Here is a 17,892-nt window from a genome sequence, read left to right on the forward strand (position 1 = left end):
TCCAGTTTCGTGAATGTGTTGCATCATGGCGAGAAATGAACATTGTGTCTAACTCAAAATTTAAATTGTTCCAGACTATTCATCACCCTCATATGACACTCTAACACCTACATGTTCAAGACTGGACATGGATACATATAAGATATTGTAATGTGAACAAAGTAATATGAGATCCCTACCTTCAACCAATGTGAGCTAGTCTAACACATACCCCATGTTTAGGACTAGATATTTGTAGTATAGATAATATGTGTAATATTTGAAATGCTGATAATATAACATGGGACCCAACAAATTAAATAATAGGGGATGGCTTTGTCTTTGGTACTATCTTAAGAAAATGGATCTAGTGCCTAAATTAATTTCAAAAATTAACTAATCATGAGTGAAAATTGACCAAAACAATATAAGGATCTTCTTTGAAATTGTAGCTATTTGATCTTTTCCCCCTTTTTATTCTTTCAAATATATTTGATGGATTTCAGTTGTAACTACTTGATATCGTTTCCTTTTCCATTTTGAGCAAAATTATTGCTCTTCCACTGGTATAAACACATAATCCAGGAGTATGACCAAGTTTGGACCTTTCTATATTCTCTCAAATTCTTCAACTTTTTCCTCAAAAAGTCTATATTGGTAGTATTAGATAAAATGATAGTCATTATGACCATTCCGTATTGTTGGTTATGAAATGGCAAATGCTTAAATTTATCACAGAAAAGCTGAACGATTATGGTAATAGATTATAACATTTTTCTTTACGTTGCTTATTATTTTCTTGATTATTGTGGTCAAATGTGGCGTTTTATACTATATTTTTTTGAAATTCGCTATTTTTGTCTTAAATGATTAATTTGTTGTTTGGAAATCAAATATTTTTATTAGTGTACAAATTTTATAAGATAAATTTAAGGGTCTCTTAATATAATTTCGCCCTAGGCCACGGGATTCGTTGAGGTGACCCTACAGTTCAAACAACTAAAGGTGAAAAAATGTCAAACAAAATATTTTCCTATTAACTAATCAATAACTCATAAAATAAAACAAATAAATAAACAGATAGCCTTTCCCCATTATATTTTGTTGATAGGACATTAGGACGGCATTTACTAAAAAGATTCTTGTTTGACAGAGTTCTTCTTTTTCATTTCTGATTATAATTTACTTTACGTGCTATAGAGATGTTGTCCCTAGTGTCGATTTCCTTCACTAGCCCATCAAATTCATACCTATTTATTTACGCCACCCCAATTAGTACTCGACCTTTTCATCTTTGTTTTTCTTTTTTATGGGAATTAGACTCAACTCACATAGGAATTATTAATAAAGCATCCATAAAGTTAACCAATAAAGACAGCCAAAAGTAAAATATATACTCATCATATTTACTTGCACGTGAAATCCAATATCCCCAAAAATTCCAAATGTTATAGGACGGCTGGTAAATGCCATAGGAGAAACCAATGAAGTTTTGTGATATTACTAGACTTTTGCTTGTTGACAATTCTTGAATTTTAAAGTCTTCCCATAAATGTAAGAGTGATCAACTTAGTTGATCATAGTTCTAAGAGAAACCATAGTTGGGTTTCAAAATGGGAACTTTTGTTGCTCCAGCTTCAGTTCTGCTGTTCATTTTCTATATTATTTGTGCTTTTGGAAGCATTGGTGTAAATGGGTACGTAAAGTACAATACTGGGGATGGAATTGTAGAAGGTAAATTGAATGTTCATTTGGTTCCTCATTCACACGATGATGTTGGCTGGTTAAAGACTATTGATCAGTACTATGTTGGCTCAAATAATACCATTCAGGTCATACATCTTTCTTATGTTGAAATTGGAAATTATGTTTATGTATAGCTGCTAATAAAAATGATTGTTGATGCAGGGTGCCTGTGTTGAAAATGTGCTGGACTCTGTTGTTATGTCATTACGACGTGACCTGAATAGGAAGTTTGTCTTTGCTGAAATGGTAAAGCTTTTTTATTTTCGTTTCTTAGTCATAAGTGCATTATATTCTTTTTAAAAATTTCTTTGATAAGATTAGTGAAGTGGAGCCTTGGAGCAACGGTAAAGTTGTTTACTATATTCACGGGTTCAAGCCGTGGAAGCAGCCACTAATGCTTGCTGCTTGCATTAGGCTGCATCACATCCGACCTTGGGGTGCGGTCCTTCCCTGGACCCTACTTGAACGCGGGATGCTTTGTGCACCGGGCTGGTTAGTAAAAGTAAAATCCTACTGCAGGCATTTTTCCATCAGTGGTGGATACGGCAAAGCCCAGAAGTTCAAGAAGAAGTGAGAAACCTTGTAGCTTCTGGTCAGCTGGAATTCATGTATGTAGCTCGCAATATAGTGAACTTTTTAATATTTCTGTTCTTTGGTGGTTTTTGATGAAAAAGAAAAACCTGAAACAGAAATGGTGGTTGGTGTATGCACGATGAAGCAACTTGCCATTACATAGATATGATTGACCAGACAACACTTGGTCATCAACTGATAAAGAATGAATTCAATATCACTCCTCGTGCAGGATGGCAGATCGATCCATTTGGCCACTCTGCTGTTCAAGCTTACCTTCTTGGGGCTGAGGTATTTAAGCTTCTCAGTGTTGCTAGAGAGCGTTCGATTGATGTAGTTTAGATTTAAATTCTACGCATGATGATATATTACACAATTAGATCACTTAAAAGGTACTTAAGTGAAAATCTGTATTATAATCATTAATTGATAACCTATAAAATGGTAACTGAATCGCTATCACATGCTAAACTATACTACTGATAGGACATAAATCTTTATACTGTCAGTATAGATAACTTAAATTCTTACTAAAATTATGTATTTTGAAGTTTATCATCCTGGTCTGACTCTAAATATTGATCCTTCTTTCAATTCTTTCACAGGTAGGATTTGATTCTGTTCATTTTGCGCGTATTGATTATCAAGACAGAGCAAAACGTAAGGAGGATAAATCTCTTGAGGTTATATGGCGTGCTTCTAAAACATTTGGTTCTTCCTCCCAGGTTCATGAAGCATTCTTGAGCTTTGTCCATCTATTTTATATAATTGTTCGTTGTGGTTACACAATGTGTGGGTGCTTTGCAGATATTTACCAATGCATTTCCTGTACATTATAGTCCACCGAATGGTTTCCATTTTGAAGTGGATGATGATTTTGTTCCAGTCCAGGTTCTATCAGAATGCAAGAAGTAATCTGTTTATAGTCTGCTTTTGTATAACGGGAGAGCTAATTTCATATATTTTCCATATGAATTGCAGGATGATCCTTTCATCTTTGATTTCAATGTTGACGTACGCGTTAATGACTTTATCAATGCCGCAATCACTCAAGTACACCCTAATTTTATAACTATTAATCTCATAGAACAGTAACAAGTGGCAAGGAAATAGGTTTTCATGTACATTGATGCAATGGGTGATAATCTGGATTATGTGATATGCAGGCAAATGTGACACGTACTAATCACATCATGTGGACCATGGGAGATGATTTCCAGTACCAATATGCTGAGTCTTGGTTCAAGGAAATGGATAAATTAATTCACTACGTAAACAAGGTTATACTTCATGCTCTTCCGAAAATTTTGATAATGAAATCCTTGACAAAATCTAGACATGTTTCTTCAACTTTAAGAGTGGTTGCTTCAATATTCTAACAAATTTATTCGAAAGAGGCAAGTCTTAATCCAAAACAAGATTCTGAGCCTGCTTTTTTGATCTAGACTCTTTGTCCAGTATATTTATCGGCTAGCTAGAGGGCTTCATGAGGTTAGATTTACTGTAGTTTAAGTGAAGTTATACATATTTTTTTATGAGGCCTGCTTCTTTAAGTTGAATTTCAAGTAAGCAAATTACCTAGAATGTGATAGTCAGGTAATATTAGACTTCTAATTAGTCTTATGGATGTACTACATTCTGCCTCCCCTGGCAACCAGATATCAGTTTACTTATTGTAGATGCTGTTGTTTTTACAGTTCGTATATTTGCAAAATCATAGAGAATCTAGCAAGAAGACTCGCTTTCATTTTTTTTTTTTGACAGGATGGTCGAGTTAATGCATTGTACTCTACTCCATCAATTTATGTAGATGCAAAACATGCCACCAATCAATCCTTGCCTCTAAAAACTGATGATTATTTTCCGTGAGCACTTGATTGATATTCTCTGGCTTTTGGTTTATCTTGAATATTTATCGAGTTCATCTGACATCTCTAACTATTTTCAGATATGCAGATGGTGCAAATTCTTATTGGACTGGTTTTTTTACCAGTCGACCAGCTTTTAAGCGATATGTTCGTATGCTAAGTGGATATTATCTGGTGAGCCAGCTTAATTTATTTCTTCAGGTTCCATAGTTGCATATTATCTGGATTGAGGCACAGTTGTTGTTATTGGATTTCAGTATTTGGTGTTATTCACATCATACTGGCACTGAAATGATGGTTAGTGGTTACAGACTTGTGCATTCATGCAGTCATGTCAAAAGGAACCTGGATGTAGTATAAGAAATTGTGAAACTGTTACCTCTAAGTTGAAAAACTTGTTCTTGTCCTAATATCCACCATACTCTGTTAGGAACTTATTAGGATATCCTAGGCAAGGTTGTACTTCAATGTGCACGATGATTGGTGACTGTTCTTAATATTGAAAAGAACGGATTCTTTGTGGTCCCTTATTTCACTTCAATTAGGATGAAGTCATAAAAATGACATTAGAACTGTTTTGAAGCAAAACAGGTCGCAGAAACAGATTCAATATGGATTCAACAGGTTGAATTGAACCCAACATTTTTCATGGGAGCATAGATATATACGTGAAAATATCTGAAGTTCCATCAAATATTAAATTTTGAACCTATAATTTCAACAGTACAAGCGATGACAACATAAAAGTTGAGCCAAACTTAAATCTTGGATTTGTCTTTGATAGGCTGCTCGTCAACTTGAATTCTTAACTGGGAGGAAATCAAAGGGCTTCAACACTTTTAGCTTAGGAGATGCTCTGGGAGTTACACAGCACCATGATGCTGTGACTGGTACTGCAAAACAGCATACAACTAATGATTATGCAAAACGCTTGGCTATTGGAGCTTCTGAGGTGGGCTCCTCTTATTCTTTGAACTTGATATTTTTGCCTAAACTTTGATTTCAGATTTTTTGTTTTGGTTTATTTTAGATTCTCAGTTCTTTTCATATGCCCCAATTTCAGTCAGAAGCAGTGGTGAATTCTGCTCTGTCATGCCTGGTTAATGCCACATCAAGTCCATGTTCTACCACTTCATCATCATTCAACCAGGTGAATTTTCAGTTACTTGGGTTTCCGTTCACTATCCCTAAAAGAAAGAAGCTTTAGGGGAAGTTGTAAATCAGGCATGAACTCTTAAGTAACTAGGGGATCCTATCTGACACATCCTTCTTTTCCATTTTCTTTCATTTCTCTAACAGTGTCAACTGCTCAATATAAGTTATTGTCCACCAACTGAAAAAGATATCACTGAGGGGAAGAATTTGGTAATTTTTCCTTCTACCTATTAACCTGATTCAAACATTATGAGTATGTTGGTGAAAATGTTTTTAAACCAATGCTCCCACTTTCAGGTTATTGTGGCATACAATCCTCTTGGATGGAATCGAACTGATATCGTCAAGATCCCGGTGAATGAATAATCCTTTCTATCTTTCTTTCCTTTGCTCCGTTTATGATTACTAGGACCTGAATATAGGTAGTTGTATATGAATATGGCCTCTTTAATACAATAGCTGGTTAGCAACTGAATGCTGTGAATATTCTTGGTTTATATTTCTGACTTCAGTATGATGACCCTATATCCAACCATTCTTTATAAGGTTCCTATACCACATATTTGTATTGAATTTTCCATTCTAATATCCTAAACCATGTCCACTTCAAATAATCAGATTATCCCGAATTTTAGCTTTTAAGTTTTATCAGTATGCTTACTGGTAACTTTCAAATCACTTTGGCTGCTGAATAGCCTGTTGAAGAAACTTACTAACATTTCTGATTAGTGAAGGAAGAATTACATACTGAGAAGTTACCTTGTTAGATGGCTGTGTAATTAGATAAAATTCATGTCCATGCTGATTTTGAGTTATCAGAAATTACAGAGGGTCAGTCAGTAAGAATGAATAGGAAATCAAAACAGTGATTGTTAAGTTAGATTCATTGAACTGTATCGGTCCATAATGGCCATGAGAACTTAAGAAGAAATAGACCGCATTATGTGAGGAGTCACTTCAGCACTCAAACACCACAAAATGAAAAAAAGATACAAAGAAAAATCAGCATCTTCTTTCTCTTATGCTTTTTGGAAATATCTATTCGTTGTTGATGGGTATCCAATTGTATTTGCTTTAACAGGTCAATGATGCTAATCTTATTGTACAAGATTCCGCTGGAAATCTGGTTGAGGCACAATTTGTAGAGTTGGATAATATTACCAGCAACTTGAGAAAGTTCTATGTTGAGGCGTATCTAGGAATATCACCCAAACAAGCTGCCAAATATTGGCTCATCTTTCGAGTGTCTGTGCCGTCTCTTGGCTGGAACACTTACTTTGTTTCTAAAGCATCGCAGGAGGGTATTACCAAATGCTCTTCCTCCATGACTTTTTTCATCACTAATGTGCTCTATAGATGACTCAAAGTCAGAAGGCATTGCCTGTTTTCAAAAAGTAAAATGATCACAAAGTCATCCTTCATCTGTTTGCTGAAATCATACAGGGAGCTCCACTGGCTATGTCTCAAAGATGGAGATTCCACTGAAAGAAACTGTTGAAATTGGACCAGGGAACTTAAAGGCGTCCTTTTCCTCAAATTCTGGACAACTTAAACGTCTATATAATTCTAAAACAGGGGTAAGTTCTTACTTCTTAATATGTCAGAATGTCAACACGGCAACATATTGCACGCATTATGTTGGTGTTACGATCTTACTAATTCAAATGACTTTTATCAGGTTGATATACCTGTACAACAAAGCTATCTTTGGTACGGCTCAAGTCAGAAATCAGATCAGGTACTTGCTGATGTCCTTGTAGGTATAATAGAGCGTATTATTAATGGGGATACAATAAGTCTGGATGTTAATTGTATTACCCATTGCAGAATTCTGGTGCCTACATTTTCAGACCTGATGGGTCACCCCCAGTTATAGTTGCAAGATCTGTGAGTAACCTTTTCTTTCTTCAATTCCTTTTATTTAACAACTTCAAAATGATTAGAGAAATTATGCTTCATCATCTCTTGCTAAATCAATCAGTAAGTTTTATTTATTCCTCTATGTACTTGCAGTTGCAGGATGCTAAATTTTTGATAGCATATCTCGCACGTTATCAAGTTTTCTTCATACCAGAGACTAATTTGCTCTTTGCTAGCAGGTTCCAATAAAGGTTATTCGTGGACCCCTCGTCGATGAAATTCACCAGCAATTTAACTCATGGATATCTCAGGTGTGGTGCATGGTTCCTTGACTAAACTCATTCTTATCCTAGACAGCGTAGAGTTTAAACTCTTGGTTTAAATCCATTTGGTTATCTGTCTGAGCTATGTTTACTACTGCTTTTGGTTTGTACACAGTTCTTTGATCAGCCTTTTTACTGAAGTAAAATGGTATCCTGAAGAAATCCCAATACATGCGTGGCCAGCATTTAAAGACTAGTAATACCTATTCAAGTAATGTATCAATAAATTGCATTATCTGTTTCAGGGAATAAAGTTTAAGGTACAACAAGATAAAGTTCTGGAAGTTCGGTCACCCTATTCGCTTATAAAGTTTATATAAAAAGGTGTTGTAACTTTATCTTCCCAACTAATGCTAATTATTACAATTGAACTCCCTCTAATGTAAAATAATGGACCTTGTCTCTAATTGAACCCCAAAAGGTAGCTCATGAGTCAAAGATTGTCCAAAAGTTATATAAAGAAGCTACAACCTACACTCTCAACCAATGTATGCCTCTATCATATGGAAAGATTGATCTCTTTAAAGATAAAAAATTTGAATTAAGTACAAACTAGGGTGAAACACTGAGATCGGATAGTATCAGATATAAATGACATGGCAGATAACAAAAAGGGACATCTCTGCCCTTTCATGCCATTTCTACATAGCACCAAAATTTTTGTATTAATTCCAGTTTATTGTGTTATAAACTATATGCCTTGGTTTGTATTATGTCTTGTCATCTTGATATGTCAATGTTTCAGGTAATTAGGATTTACAAAGACAAAGAACATGTTGAGTTTGAATTCACTGTAAGTCAACTCCGCCATTTTCCTTGCCTCAGTCTGTTCTTCTCTCGAACTTCAAGTGTGTCATTTCACATTGAAGGGTAGTCTAATACTGTATATCTAATACACCTCTTTAATTGAAGATTGGTCCCATACCGACTGAAGATAGTGTTGGAAAAGAGGTCATTACCAGAATGACAGCAAATATGGCTACTGATAAAGTGTTCTACACTGACTCTAATGGGAGGGACTTTCTTAAAAGAGTAAGTTTGACATTTCATTCCTCTTTAAGTACAGTAAAGCTCTAGAAAACTGAAGGAGACATAAAAACGCTCTTTTCTTGTGTTTTTCAGTAATATAATCTCTTTTTTCTGCGTGCATATATCTTGTCAATACACTTTTTCTCCTTCTATAGTTCACGCTTACTGTCTTTACATCTTGATGTCTGACACTTTCATAGACAAATTTACTTCAGCTTACACTAGAAATACTATAAAATAAAACTCTAATAAATAACTAAATGTATTAAATCCTCATACCTGCTTGGCTATCCATGCAAGGAGTTCTCATAGTTGTATTCCCATCTATTCAATACGGCTGTATCCATGCCAACTCAGGTTGAAGCCATAGTGAGGATGGACCGAGTGAACATGCCTACCTTCAGAATTCAACCAAAAAAGGGAAGCTTTAGTATTCATGTATAGTCATTTAGGCTACTTTTTGGGATCACTAACTTTAACCATTGTAAAGGAGTCCTCCTCCTCAGTTAACTTTTGTGTTAGTCTACTTTTAGTCTATAATAGCATAGCTTTCCTGATAGGCTTTATTATCTGGAAAGTTCATGTGTAAAGGAATGATGTTGTTCATTCCTTAATTAGGATGAAGAGTTTAGGCAAAATGTCCCCCTCTCAAATGTATACTTTTTGGGTAACTATTTTACAGGTAGGGGTACCGCCAAACCCCCCTCCACCTCAAGGAGGCTTTTGAGGAGAAAAAACAAAATTATGAAATTGACAATCCTTTGATGTTGGCTATCTTGCTGACCATGCTTTTCTACCTGTTCTATTTCCTCGATATAAGTGTTGCTTGGAACAATAATGTTCTTAGTCATTTTTATATTGGCAATTTATCAACTAGGAAAATAATTACCAGGATTTCAATCTTACATCTTAAGATTAAAACTGGACTTCATCTCTTATTCAATTGACCTCAAATTTTGTGTTTGTTTGACAGCTAACTTGAGTGATAATTTGTTTGCTTTTCAGGTTAGAGATTACAGAGCTGATTGGGACCTCCAAGTTACTCAACCTGTTGCGGGGAACTATTATCCAGTTAGTTTCCTAACACAAACTTTCTTGAATTGAAATTGCAATTCTTTTATCGAACTCGGTGAAGTCTTATATGAAATGTTGTTGAATATCAATTACGATGGACTTAATTCAACTCAATTTGTGACTAATGTTGGGTTGAGATTGAAAATGATGCATTGTGCTCGAGTCCACAGTATCTGTTTGAAATCATCTGTTGCTTCTATGTTCTTCTTTTGTTCTTTTGTTTGAAAAATTGAATAAGCATCATCTTCAACTGCAATGTAAAACCAGAATGTGCTTAAATAATGATGGAGTTAACAGATATTCCTATTACTATGAAAACAAGGTCTTGGTTTGCTCAATCAGTATATGTAGTTTGTTTTGTTTATAATTTGTGTGTGCCATTCGCTAGTGCGTACGGTAAAATTTTTCCACAAGTGAATGAAATGGTCTAATCAGTTGCATTTTCCTTCAGAATCCAATACAATAGTCTTCTTTTAGTTATCTATATAGCTTGCAGTTTATATATGGTCATAATATAATGTAATTTAAGCTGTGGTTGCACATTTATTGGACTATTGTAAGTTCTCGCATTTTGTCACTTTTTTATCCTAAGAAGTTGTTTAATTATAATTTTCAGGTGAATCTTGGAATGTATATAACAGATAACAAATCAGAATTGTCCGTCTTGGTGGATCGTGCAATAGGTGGAGCCAGCATTAATGATGGAGAAATAGAACTCATGCTACATAGGTTCAATAGCATTTGAAGTTTTTTCTTTTAATTTGTGATAAAGATATTTTGTTTAATATAATTGTTGGCCTTAGAAAGTTAATAGCTTTTACTTGTAACAAGGCGCTTGCTCTACGATGATTCTAGAGGAGTGGGTGAAGCCCTCGATGAGACTGTCTGTGTGAGGACTGCATGTGAGGGACTTACGGTATGTTTATTATGGCATTCCAAAGCAGTAGTAGGCCTCCATATTTTTTTCTGCTTTTTCAGTGAATTTTTTTGAATATGCAAAACAACTCTAAATCCGATGATCTCGGAAACCACGGTTGACTTGGATGCACCTAAACAACTAATTAGGGAATTTGTCCTTCTTAAATATAAAATGTAGCAACCTCTGGCTTGAATTCTTCTTTTTAACTGCTCTCTTGTCGTATCACCTGGCCAGGTTCGAGGGAATTACTATCTGGGCATTCATAAAAACGGTAATGGTTCACGCTGGCGCAGAACAACTGGCCAAGAAATTTATTCACCTCTTGTTTTAGCTTTTGGACATGAGGTAATTTCAACATATTATGAAGAGGACCAAATACTGCAGACTTCTTGAAATTAAATGATCAACATTACTGCTTGATGTCTGGAAATTGTACGACTTGATCTTGCAGAATCAGGAAGAATGGAGAGCTTCTCATTTAACCAAAGCCACCATCATGAATCCCAATTATAGTCTACCTCCTAATGTTGCATTGATTACTCTCCAGGTTGTTAAATGGATCTAGCAGTGATTAGAGTGATTTCTTTCCATCGATGAATTAATGAAGTCATTTATATATTTTTTTCTCTCTCTAGGAGTTGGATAATGGAGGTGTACTTCTCCGTTTGGCTCATCTATACGAGGTAAAAATAAACTAAGTTATTTTTCTTGAATAGACATGAGCATAAAAATTGTGGATGAATTCGAAGTTGATGAAAGTCTTATCTCATTTCCTTGTTTCAGTTGTACTTTGACAAAGAAACAGCAACTTTACTTCTGAAAAAACATGAACTGCTTGCATTTATTTGAATTCTGAAACAGAAAATGTAAAATTAAGAGTGTGACACATGACATCATTATAGGTTGGACCTCTATGCTTGTCCCTTGCTAACTGATATCACTACTTACCCTTTTGGTTTATATGTGTTGTGGATGTGGATAGGCTGGTGAAGACGCTGATTATTCGACAATAACCAAAGTTCAACTGAAGGATATGTTTGCTGGAAAAACGGTAAAACAATTTTAAAATCTTACTGATATTGGGAGCTTCTCTCTGTGTGTGTTGATTAACTTATGAATATTAAGAGATATTAACCTGGACAGTCTGCTCATCTTGTTAGAGGGTATGAAATGATTGACACATCTTTTGCGCGGTATTCAGATAAAGGCAATCAAGGAAACAAGCTTATCGGCGAATCAAGGCAAGAATGAGATGAAGAAGATGAGTTGGAATATAGAACATGACACAGGCAGTGAATATGCACCAATTAGAGGGGGTCCAGTAGGCATGTCTAGTCTCGCAGTCGAGCTTGGTCCAATGGAAATACGGACTTTTGTTGTTATATTTTGAATAGAAATTTGCTTATTTTCTACCCAACAAGTTAAAAAGAACTGCTCCATGGAGCCACTAATAGTTCTTTTTAGTCAAATTTATTCATAATAATAAATTTGATGTCTGCCAAAGAAAGCAAATGCATAGTCAGGAGGAAAATGTTTTTCACCTCCCGCTACTCATTGTACCACTCTGCCAATAAAGATGATCAAATGGATCATATCCTTAGACCTTGATTTCCTCTATATCAATTCTACAGCGTTCTCTTTTGTCAATTAACTCTTTATAGATTTATTTTCCAACAAGAAATACTCAATTCTTTGTCCAAAACATAAAATGAGTGCTAAGAACAGAAGGAATTTTTTTTTTTTTTTTGCTGAATAAAGATTTTTTTTTATTTACTCTATGACGATGGGATGCCAATGGAGGGATAAGAAAAGAAAACATTACTCCCTTTGTCCCATTTTTATATGATATTGCTACTATTATGGATTTAAACAATTTTCTTTTGATAATAATTTTTCAAATATATTTTGTCTAAAAAAATATGATTTATAATTTATTAAAATTTTAGCTTCTAACGAAATTAGAAAAAGAAAACAAAAGAACATCCAAATGGACTTGCGTGGGAAATCCAACAGTTATAGCAATTAACATATTTGCCACGTGTCTCTTCATGTTCGCCTGCTATTCCTCCAAAACATCCATCCTCAACATATTTTTCTCAGCTCTTCAATGGCTTCTCAGAACCCTAATCTACAGAAAGCCCCATTGTATCCACAGGTCATTCACAATGATCCAAATCTCCAATCAACATCTTCTTCTCGTCCCAATCTTTATCCAACCATAGACGAAAAGAACCTCGTCGAAAAACTCATCCCCGACGATTATCAAACTACTCCTTTTGCTTCATCTGCCCCTCCTGAGTCCCTCGAAGAAACACTTCTCGTTATCCCTGGTGTCCTCATCCATTTGATCGATAAGCATTACTCTGTTGAGCTAGCCACCGGAGATTTATCTCTGATTGGTCTGCTGCAAGATAAAAATACTGTTGCTATCCTTGTTCGTGTGGCTGACGAGATCCAATGGCCATTAACAAAGGACTTGGCCGCGGTGAAATTGGATGATTCACATTACTTTTTCTCGTTTCAAGCTATGAAAGAGGATGGTTCGGATTCCAGTGATGACGAGAAAGAAAAGGGTAAAAAGAAAAAAGATAAGGGTAAGAAAGAGAAAGATAAGGAAACGGTGAATGAATCTTGAATTATGGATTGACGATTGCTTCCAAGGGTCAGGAGGCATTGTTGAAAGAGCTGGATGCTATTTTGAAAAGTTACAGCACTTTTTCTGTTCAGAAGGTAGAGGAAAAGGCGGCCTTGGCTATTAGAGGAACAGTGGCAAGGGAGTTGTCTCCAGCTGACTTGAAGTCGGAGAAGAAGAAGGAAGTGTTGGAAGAACGTTGCGCTCAATACTGGATCACGTTGGCGCCCAATGTGGAGGAATACAGTGGATCAGCTGCAAAGTTAGTTGCTGCAGGATCAGGGCAGCTGATCAAGGGGATTTTGTGGTGCGGAGATGTGTCAATGGAACGATTGAAGCGAGGAAATGAGGTTTTAAAGCAGAGGATGACTCCAGGGACTAAGGCCGAGATTAGGCCTGAGACGTTGAGGAGGATCAAAAGGTATGGTGGCCTTATAATATTTAATGGTCATCTGCTTACACTATGTTGACTGTTAGATTAATATCTTTGCTTTGTTGTTATTGTTATTAATTTTGATTAGCATTCTAGTGGGTTCTTAATTTTTTGCCAGGTAATTAAAATTTATACCAAGGCTCTCTCTTGAGTTCTAGTGATGGATAAAGCAGCCAAAATACCAAGGAAAATCTTTTCTTTTGTTTATCCACATTGGCAAAATAGGAGTAGTTTTTTATTGTGTTTCGCACTGGCCACACTATTGATTGCATTGTGGAAAGTTTCTATATTCTTTTGTAACGATTTAGCTTACCTTTTCTCCCTAGGAAGTTTCAACTTTTTCTTCTTTGGTTTCTACTTTATTTTCTTTTCACATGTATCAATTGAGTTGGGATTTTGAAGGAGTAGAATTAGAGGCGGATCTAGGATATGTAGAATATAAATGCACCATGAAAAAAAGGGTCAGAAAAAAGTGTAAAGTGAGAATTGATCCTTGTTTCTTTGAGTAAATAATTAAGTATTGAACCAAGTTCACCATTCAACCTTTATGGAGCATGGGTGCAAATACATAAAATTGGACGAATTTTAGAAAATATACACATAAAATACCTAGTTTGGCGAAGGCACCATGGGTTCACGTGCCCCATAATTGAGGCTATACATCCGCCCCTGAGTAGAATATCAAAGTTGGATATTACTTAGGCACTTCTACTTTGTCAAACTGATACCGGGTAATCGCTATGATTCTTTTACTTATTATCATTTGAGTTAGGCATCGAACAAAAATAAGAGGATGAATAGTTGTATGTTACTGAATGAAAAAAAGAATACTATTATGACAAATGCTTGCAGTATCTCATTTTTTGAGAGATTGCAGATTATCCCTACTGAACTGTCTGACCAAAAAAAAAAAGACTCTTTGACAGATTTGGCTAAAAAGTGTATTGATACTGTTTTTTCAGTTTGAAATGTCAATGGATCTTTCTTTGTTGTTTCATTGAATAGCTTCAACAACTGAGATAATCTTTCTATTTCGGTACATAAAGCTTATAATTCAGTAAGCCAGTATATTGGCACTGTTTTATGAGGAGCTGCCACTTTCAGATGCTAGTTAAAATTTATGGTACAAGATAAATTAAATCCCTCAATACCTAGACTTCTATCTTGTTTCCCCACATGGGAAATAGGAAGTATGTCAAACAAGGCTTCTATGTTTGAGCTAGCTGTTGCTGATGTACATGTACATTCAATAAGATTATCGGGGATACTCATATGCCTAACTGTAAATTATTTAGGCGAAGAAAATTTTTTTTACTCACGTTGGGGTGTGTTTTTCAGGGTTAAGAGAGTAACTAAGATGACTGAGAAAGTGGCAATTGGAGTCCTTTCTGGAGTTCTCCAGGTTTCAGGATTCTTCACTAGTTCAGTTGCAAATTCCATAGTTGGAAAAAAGTTCTTCCGCATGATGCCAGGGGAGATGATCCTTGCTACTCTGGATGGATTTTGTAAGTCAAAAGTCTTCCATTTTTCTTGACCGAGTTTGATTGTATGTCCATATACCATTTGCTTTTCAGCGATTTTTACTTATTTTATTTATAATATAGCTTCAGGACAAAAGGAATTGAATTTATAGCTTAACTGCATCGCATTGTCCCTGCACTATCACATTCACAGACACTTATTATATGTATCAGATAAGACATTTTTAGAGAATGTAAAAATTGAAGCATCAAGCACATGTCTGCCAAGAAAGATATAAATGGTTACATCCTTTTCCATATTTACGGCTTGCTCTATGGCGCCAATCCCTCTGTTATCCTCTAGTTTTGCTTCATTTGTGACTCCCTCTTTCCTTGGACATCCTTCAAACAAAAAAGCACTTTGTCACTATTGAATAAGAACATCAAATCATCACAATTGAAGTGTCAAATAGTGATTAGCTTCAGATTATCACATGTGACATGCAATATCAGCTAAGACAAACACGTTTTACTTCCACAACAACAACTCCTCCTAAATCACAAACTATTACTAGTTGGCCATTTGCTTCTTCTAGTTGTGTGGTTAGTCCTGAGTTGTCCATTAGATATCTGACCATTTTGTCTCTCACTTAGAGTTTGATAGTTTGGTTATTACAGATAATATTATATGTGGCTAAATTTCTGGATTCTGAGAGAGAAGGCGTAGAGAAGAAATCCCATATTGTGTGCCTGATTCTGCATGCAGATTTTCTGGTCGGTAATGATATTTCAATTAAGAGAAAAGAGTCTAACCAAAAGAAACAAACAGGAGATTGAAGGAAAAGCAAAGAGCCTAATTTTTATTTTTGGTTTCTTAATTAAAGAATAGAAATTTTTTTGCATCTCTTGACATCACTACAAGTAAATATTTTATTCACACTGCCAATGTTAGCTGTGTATACTTCTAGATTTTAGTTGCTAGGACCATCCATGATGGGGTTGTATCCAGTGTTAAAAGGAGGAGACTATGCTGTTTAAATTGTTACTCTAAGTTAACATTTAAGTTCTTTTATTGTATTGATGAACTCATCTTGTTGAAATACTTGTGCATGAAAAGTTGATTTCTCAATTCTCATGCACATAACTGTCAAATAACAACTCTAACTTTGAGAATTTGTTTACATATTTTGAGTTTAACTATAGCAAATTGCAGTCAGTTTGTTGTCTACATATGTATAATATTTTGCGAATATGCGACGCTGTTGAAGTAGCTGGAAAGAATGTGATGTCAACATCGTCCACTGTGACGACTGAGCTTGTTTCGCACAGGTAAAGCTCAACTATTGTAGATGTACTGAAGAAAACTGGAAAAAAATGTACAACATAGGAGACTTTAAGGAAAAGCAAAATGTTTCCCCTCCTTAACTTTGGTGACACTTAAGTTTCAGTATATGATGACTTCTCCTGGCTATATGCCCTTTTTTCTAAGTCTAGTCTTACCATTTGAATACATTGCAACTTGTTTTGTCATAAGTCATCAACAGACTCAACTAATTGAAATCACACTATGTAACTGTAAGATAAATATGAGCCTGTTTGGATTAGCTGATTGTAAATAGTTGATAAGCTTGTAGTTCTGAAAAGTTTTTTTTAAGTGCTGAAACTGATTTTTAAAATAAGCATTTACGTGTTTGGATAGAAGTGCTGAAACTAATAATAAGCAGTTGATATGTTTGATTAAAAAGTGTTGATAAGCTATTCTTTTGTTTAAATGACTAAAATACCCTTGAATTTTTTTCAAAAGATTATAAATTAAAAATTTCTTTGTAAAGAAAAGAATTAATAAAGAATATGGAATGAAGAGAAAGTCAAGAAATTTATTTTGGAAAAAGTATTTTGTGAATTAGAAAATATTATTAAGGATAAACTAATAAAAGTGTTGGTCAAACTAAAAACACTTATAAGCTGAAAAGCCATAAGTTGGAGGTGACCAGCTTATGACTTATGGCTGATTTTAGCTTATAAGCACTTGGCTTATAAGCACTTTGAGTGTTTACCAAACGCGTAGATAAGCCAGAAGGTGCTTATAAGCCAGTTTGACCAGCTTATAAGCTTAGTCAAACACCCTCTATATCTGCTTAGAACTTTTGGGTTACTGAAATCACACTATATCATAAGTGAATCGGTTTTGTAGGTATGGAGAAGAGGCAGCAAAAGTAGCAACCGAAGGGCTTGATGCGGCAGGGCATGCTGTTGGGACTGCCTGGACTGTGTTTAAGATTAAAAAGGCTCTTAACCCCAAAAGTTCCTTTAATCGTGCCACCCAACTTAAGTCTAGTGCTAAAGCTGCTACTGTTAAGAAGGCCAAGAGCTCAAAGTACTGATCTTGTTTGTTCTTTCACTGGCAGAGCTGTGAATTGAGGCCTCTTTTTAGATTTTTCCAATGGCATATATGTTATGTTATTAAGGATAAGGATTATAGTCTTTGTTGTAGGTACAATTTTCCACATCAATCCACCTCCATTTGTACTTTTCACCCTCTAGCATTAGTGTATTTATTTTTGGAAGAGGGAATAGACACCAACAAACAATTCATGTTCTGATTGTAGCTTTAATTATTGAGTAAACACACATGTGATATTTAATTTATTGTATATTTAGTTGCAATCATGCATGTAATGTTATTCTCCCTGCTGCGCATTTTATTACTACAACTATTTTTCAGATTTATTACCTGTGAGAACATTGTTATGAAAGCAGGATACATTCATATCATTAAACTGGAAAATAAAGATAGACAGTAAATACTGGTAGGTAAGATAGGTACATACGATGGTAACA

General features: G+C 35.2%; 1 protein-coding gene and 1 pseudogene across 1 annotated transcript; both read left to right on the plus strand.

Moving 5' to 3' along the window:
* The first annotated feature begins 1,201 nt into the window (after positions 1-1,201).
* On the plus strand, positions 1,202-12,173 carry LOC104088851 (alpha-mannosidase-like). Its single transcript, XM_070195268.1, has 29 exons — positions 1,202-1,811; positions 1,888-1,971; positions 2,245-2,333; positions 2,415-2,589; positions 2,904-3,023; positions 3,106-3,189; positions 3,280-3,351; positions 3,465-3,578; positions 4,063-4,163; positions 4,247-4,340; positions 4,951-5,118; positions 5,230-5,316; positions 5,466-5,531; positions 5,619-5,675; positions 6,403-6,622; positions 6,765-6,898; positions 7,000-7,059; positions 7,149-7,208; positions 7,421-7,492; positions 8,250-8,297; positions 8,417-8,536; positions 9,539-9,604; positions 10,224-10,336; positions 10,439-10,523; positions 10,761-10,871; positions 10,978-11,073; positions 11,162-11,209; positions 11,509-11,577; positions 11,728-12,173. Exons 1-29 carry the CDS (start codon positions 1,593-1,595, stop codon positions 11,914-11,916), a joined length of 3,021 nt encoding a protein of 1,006 aa, XP_070051369.1. The 5' UTR covers positions 1,202-1,592; the 3' UTR covers positions 11,917-12,173.
* Positions 12,174-12,277: 104 nt separating this feature from the next.
* On the plus strand, positions 12,278-17,740 carry LOC138906454 (protein EARLY-RESPONSIVE TO DEHYDRATION 7, chloroplastic-like; annotated as a pseudogene).
* Positions 17,741-17,892: the final 152 nt, after the last annotated feature.

This window comes from Nicotiana tomentosiformis, chromosome 2, assembly GCF_000390325.3.
Source record: "Nicotiana tomentosiformis chromosome 2, ASM39032v3, whole genome shotgun sequence".
NCBI classification, from domain to species: Eukaryota; Viridiplantae; Streptophyta; class Magnoliopsida; order Solanales; family Solanaceae; genus Nicotiana; species Nicotiana tomentosiformis.

Excerpts from the sequence above, each read along its gene's own strand:
- LOC104088851 (XM_070195268.1), top strand. The coding sequence starts at position 1,593 with ATGGGAACTTTTGTTGCTCCAGCTTCAGTTCTGCTGTTCATTTTCTAT. Across the intron at positions 1,972-2,244 it reads AGTTTGTCTTTGCTGAAATG|GCATTTTTCCATCAGTGGTG; the intron begins GTAAAGCTTTTT and ends ATCCTACTGCAG. Across the intron at positions 11,210-11,508 it reads GTTTGGCTCATCTATACGAG|GCTGGTGAAGACGCTGATTA; the intron begins GTAAAAATAAAC and ends GGATGTGGATAG.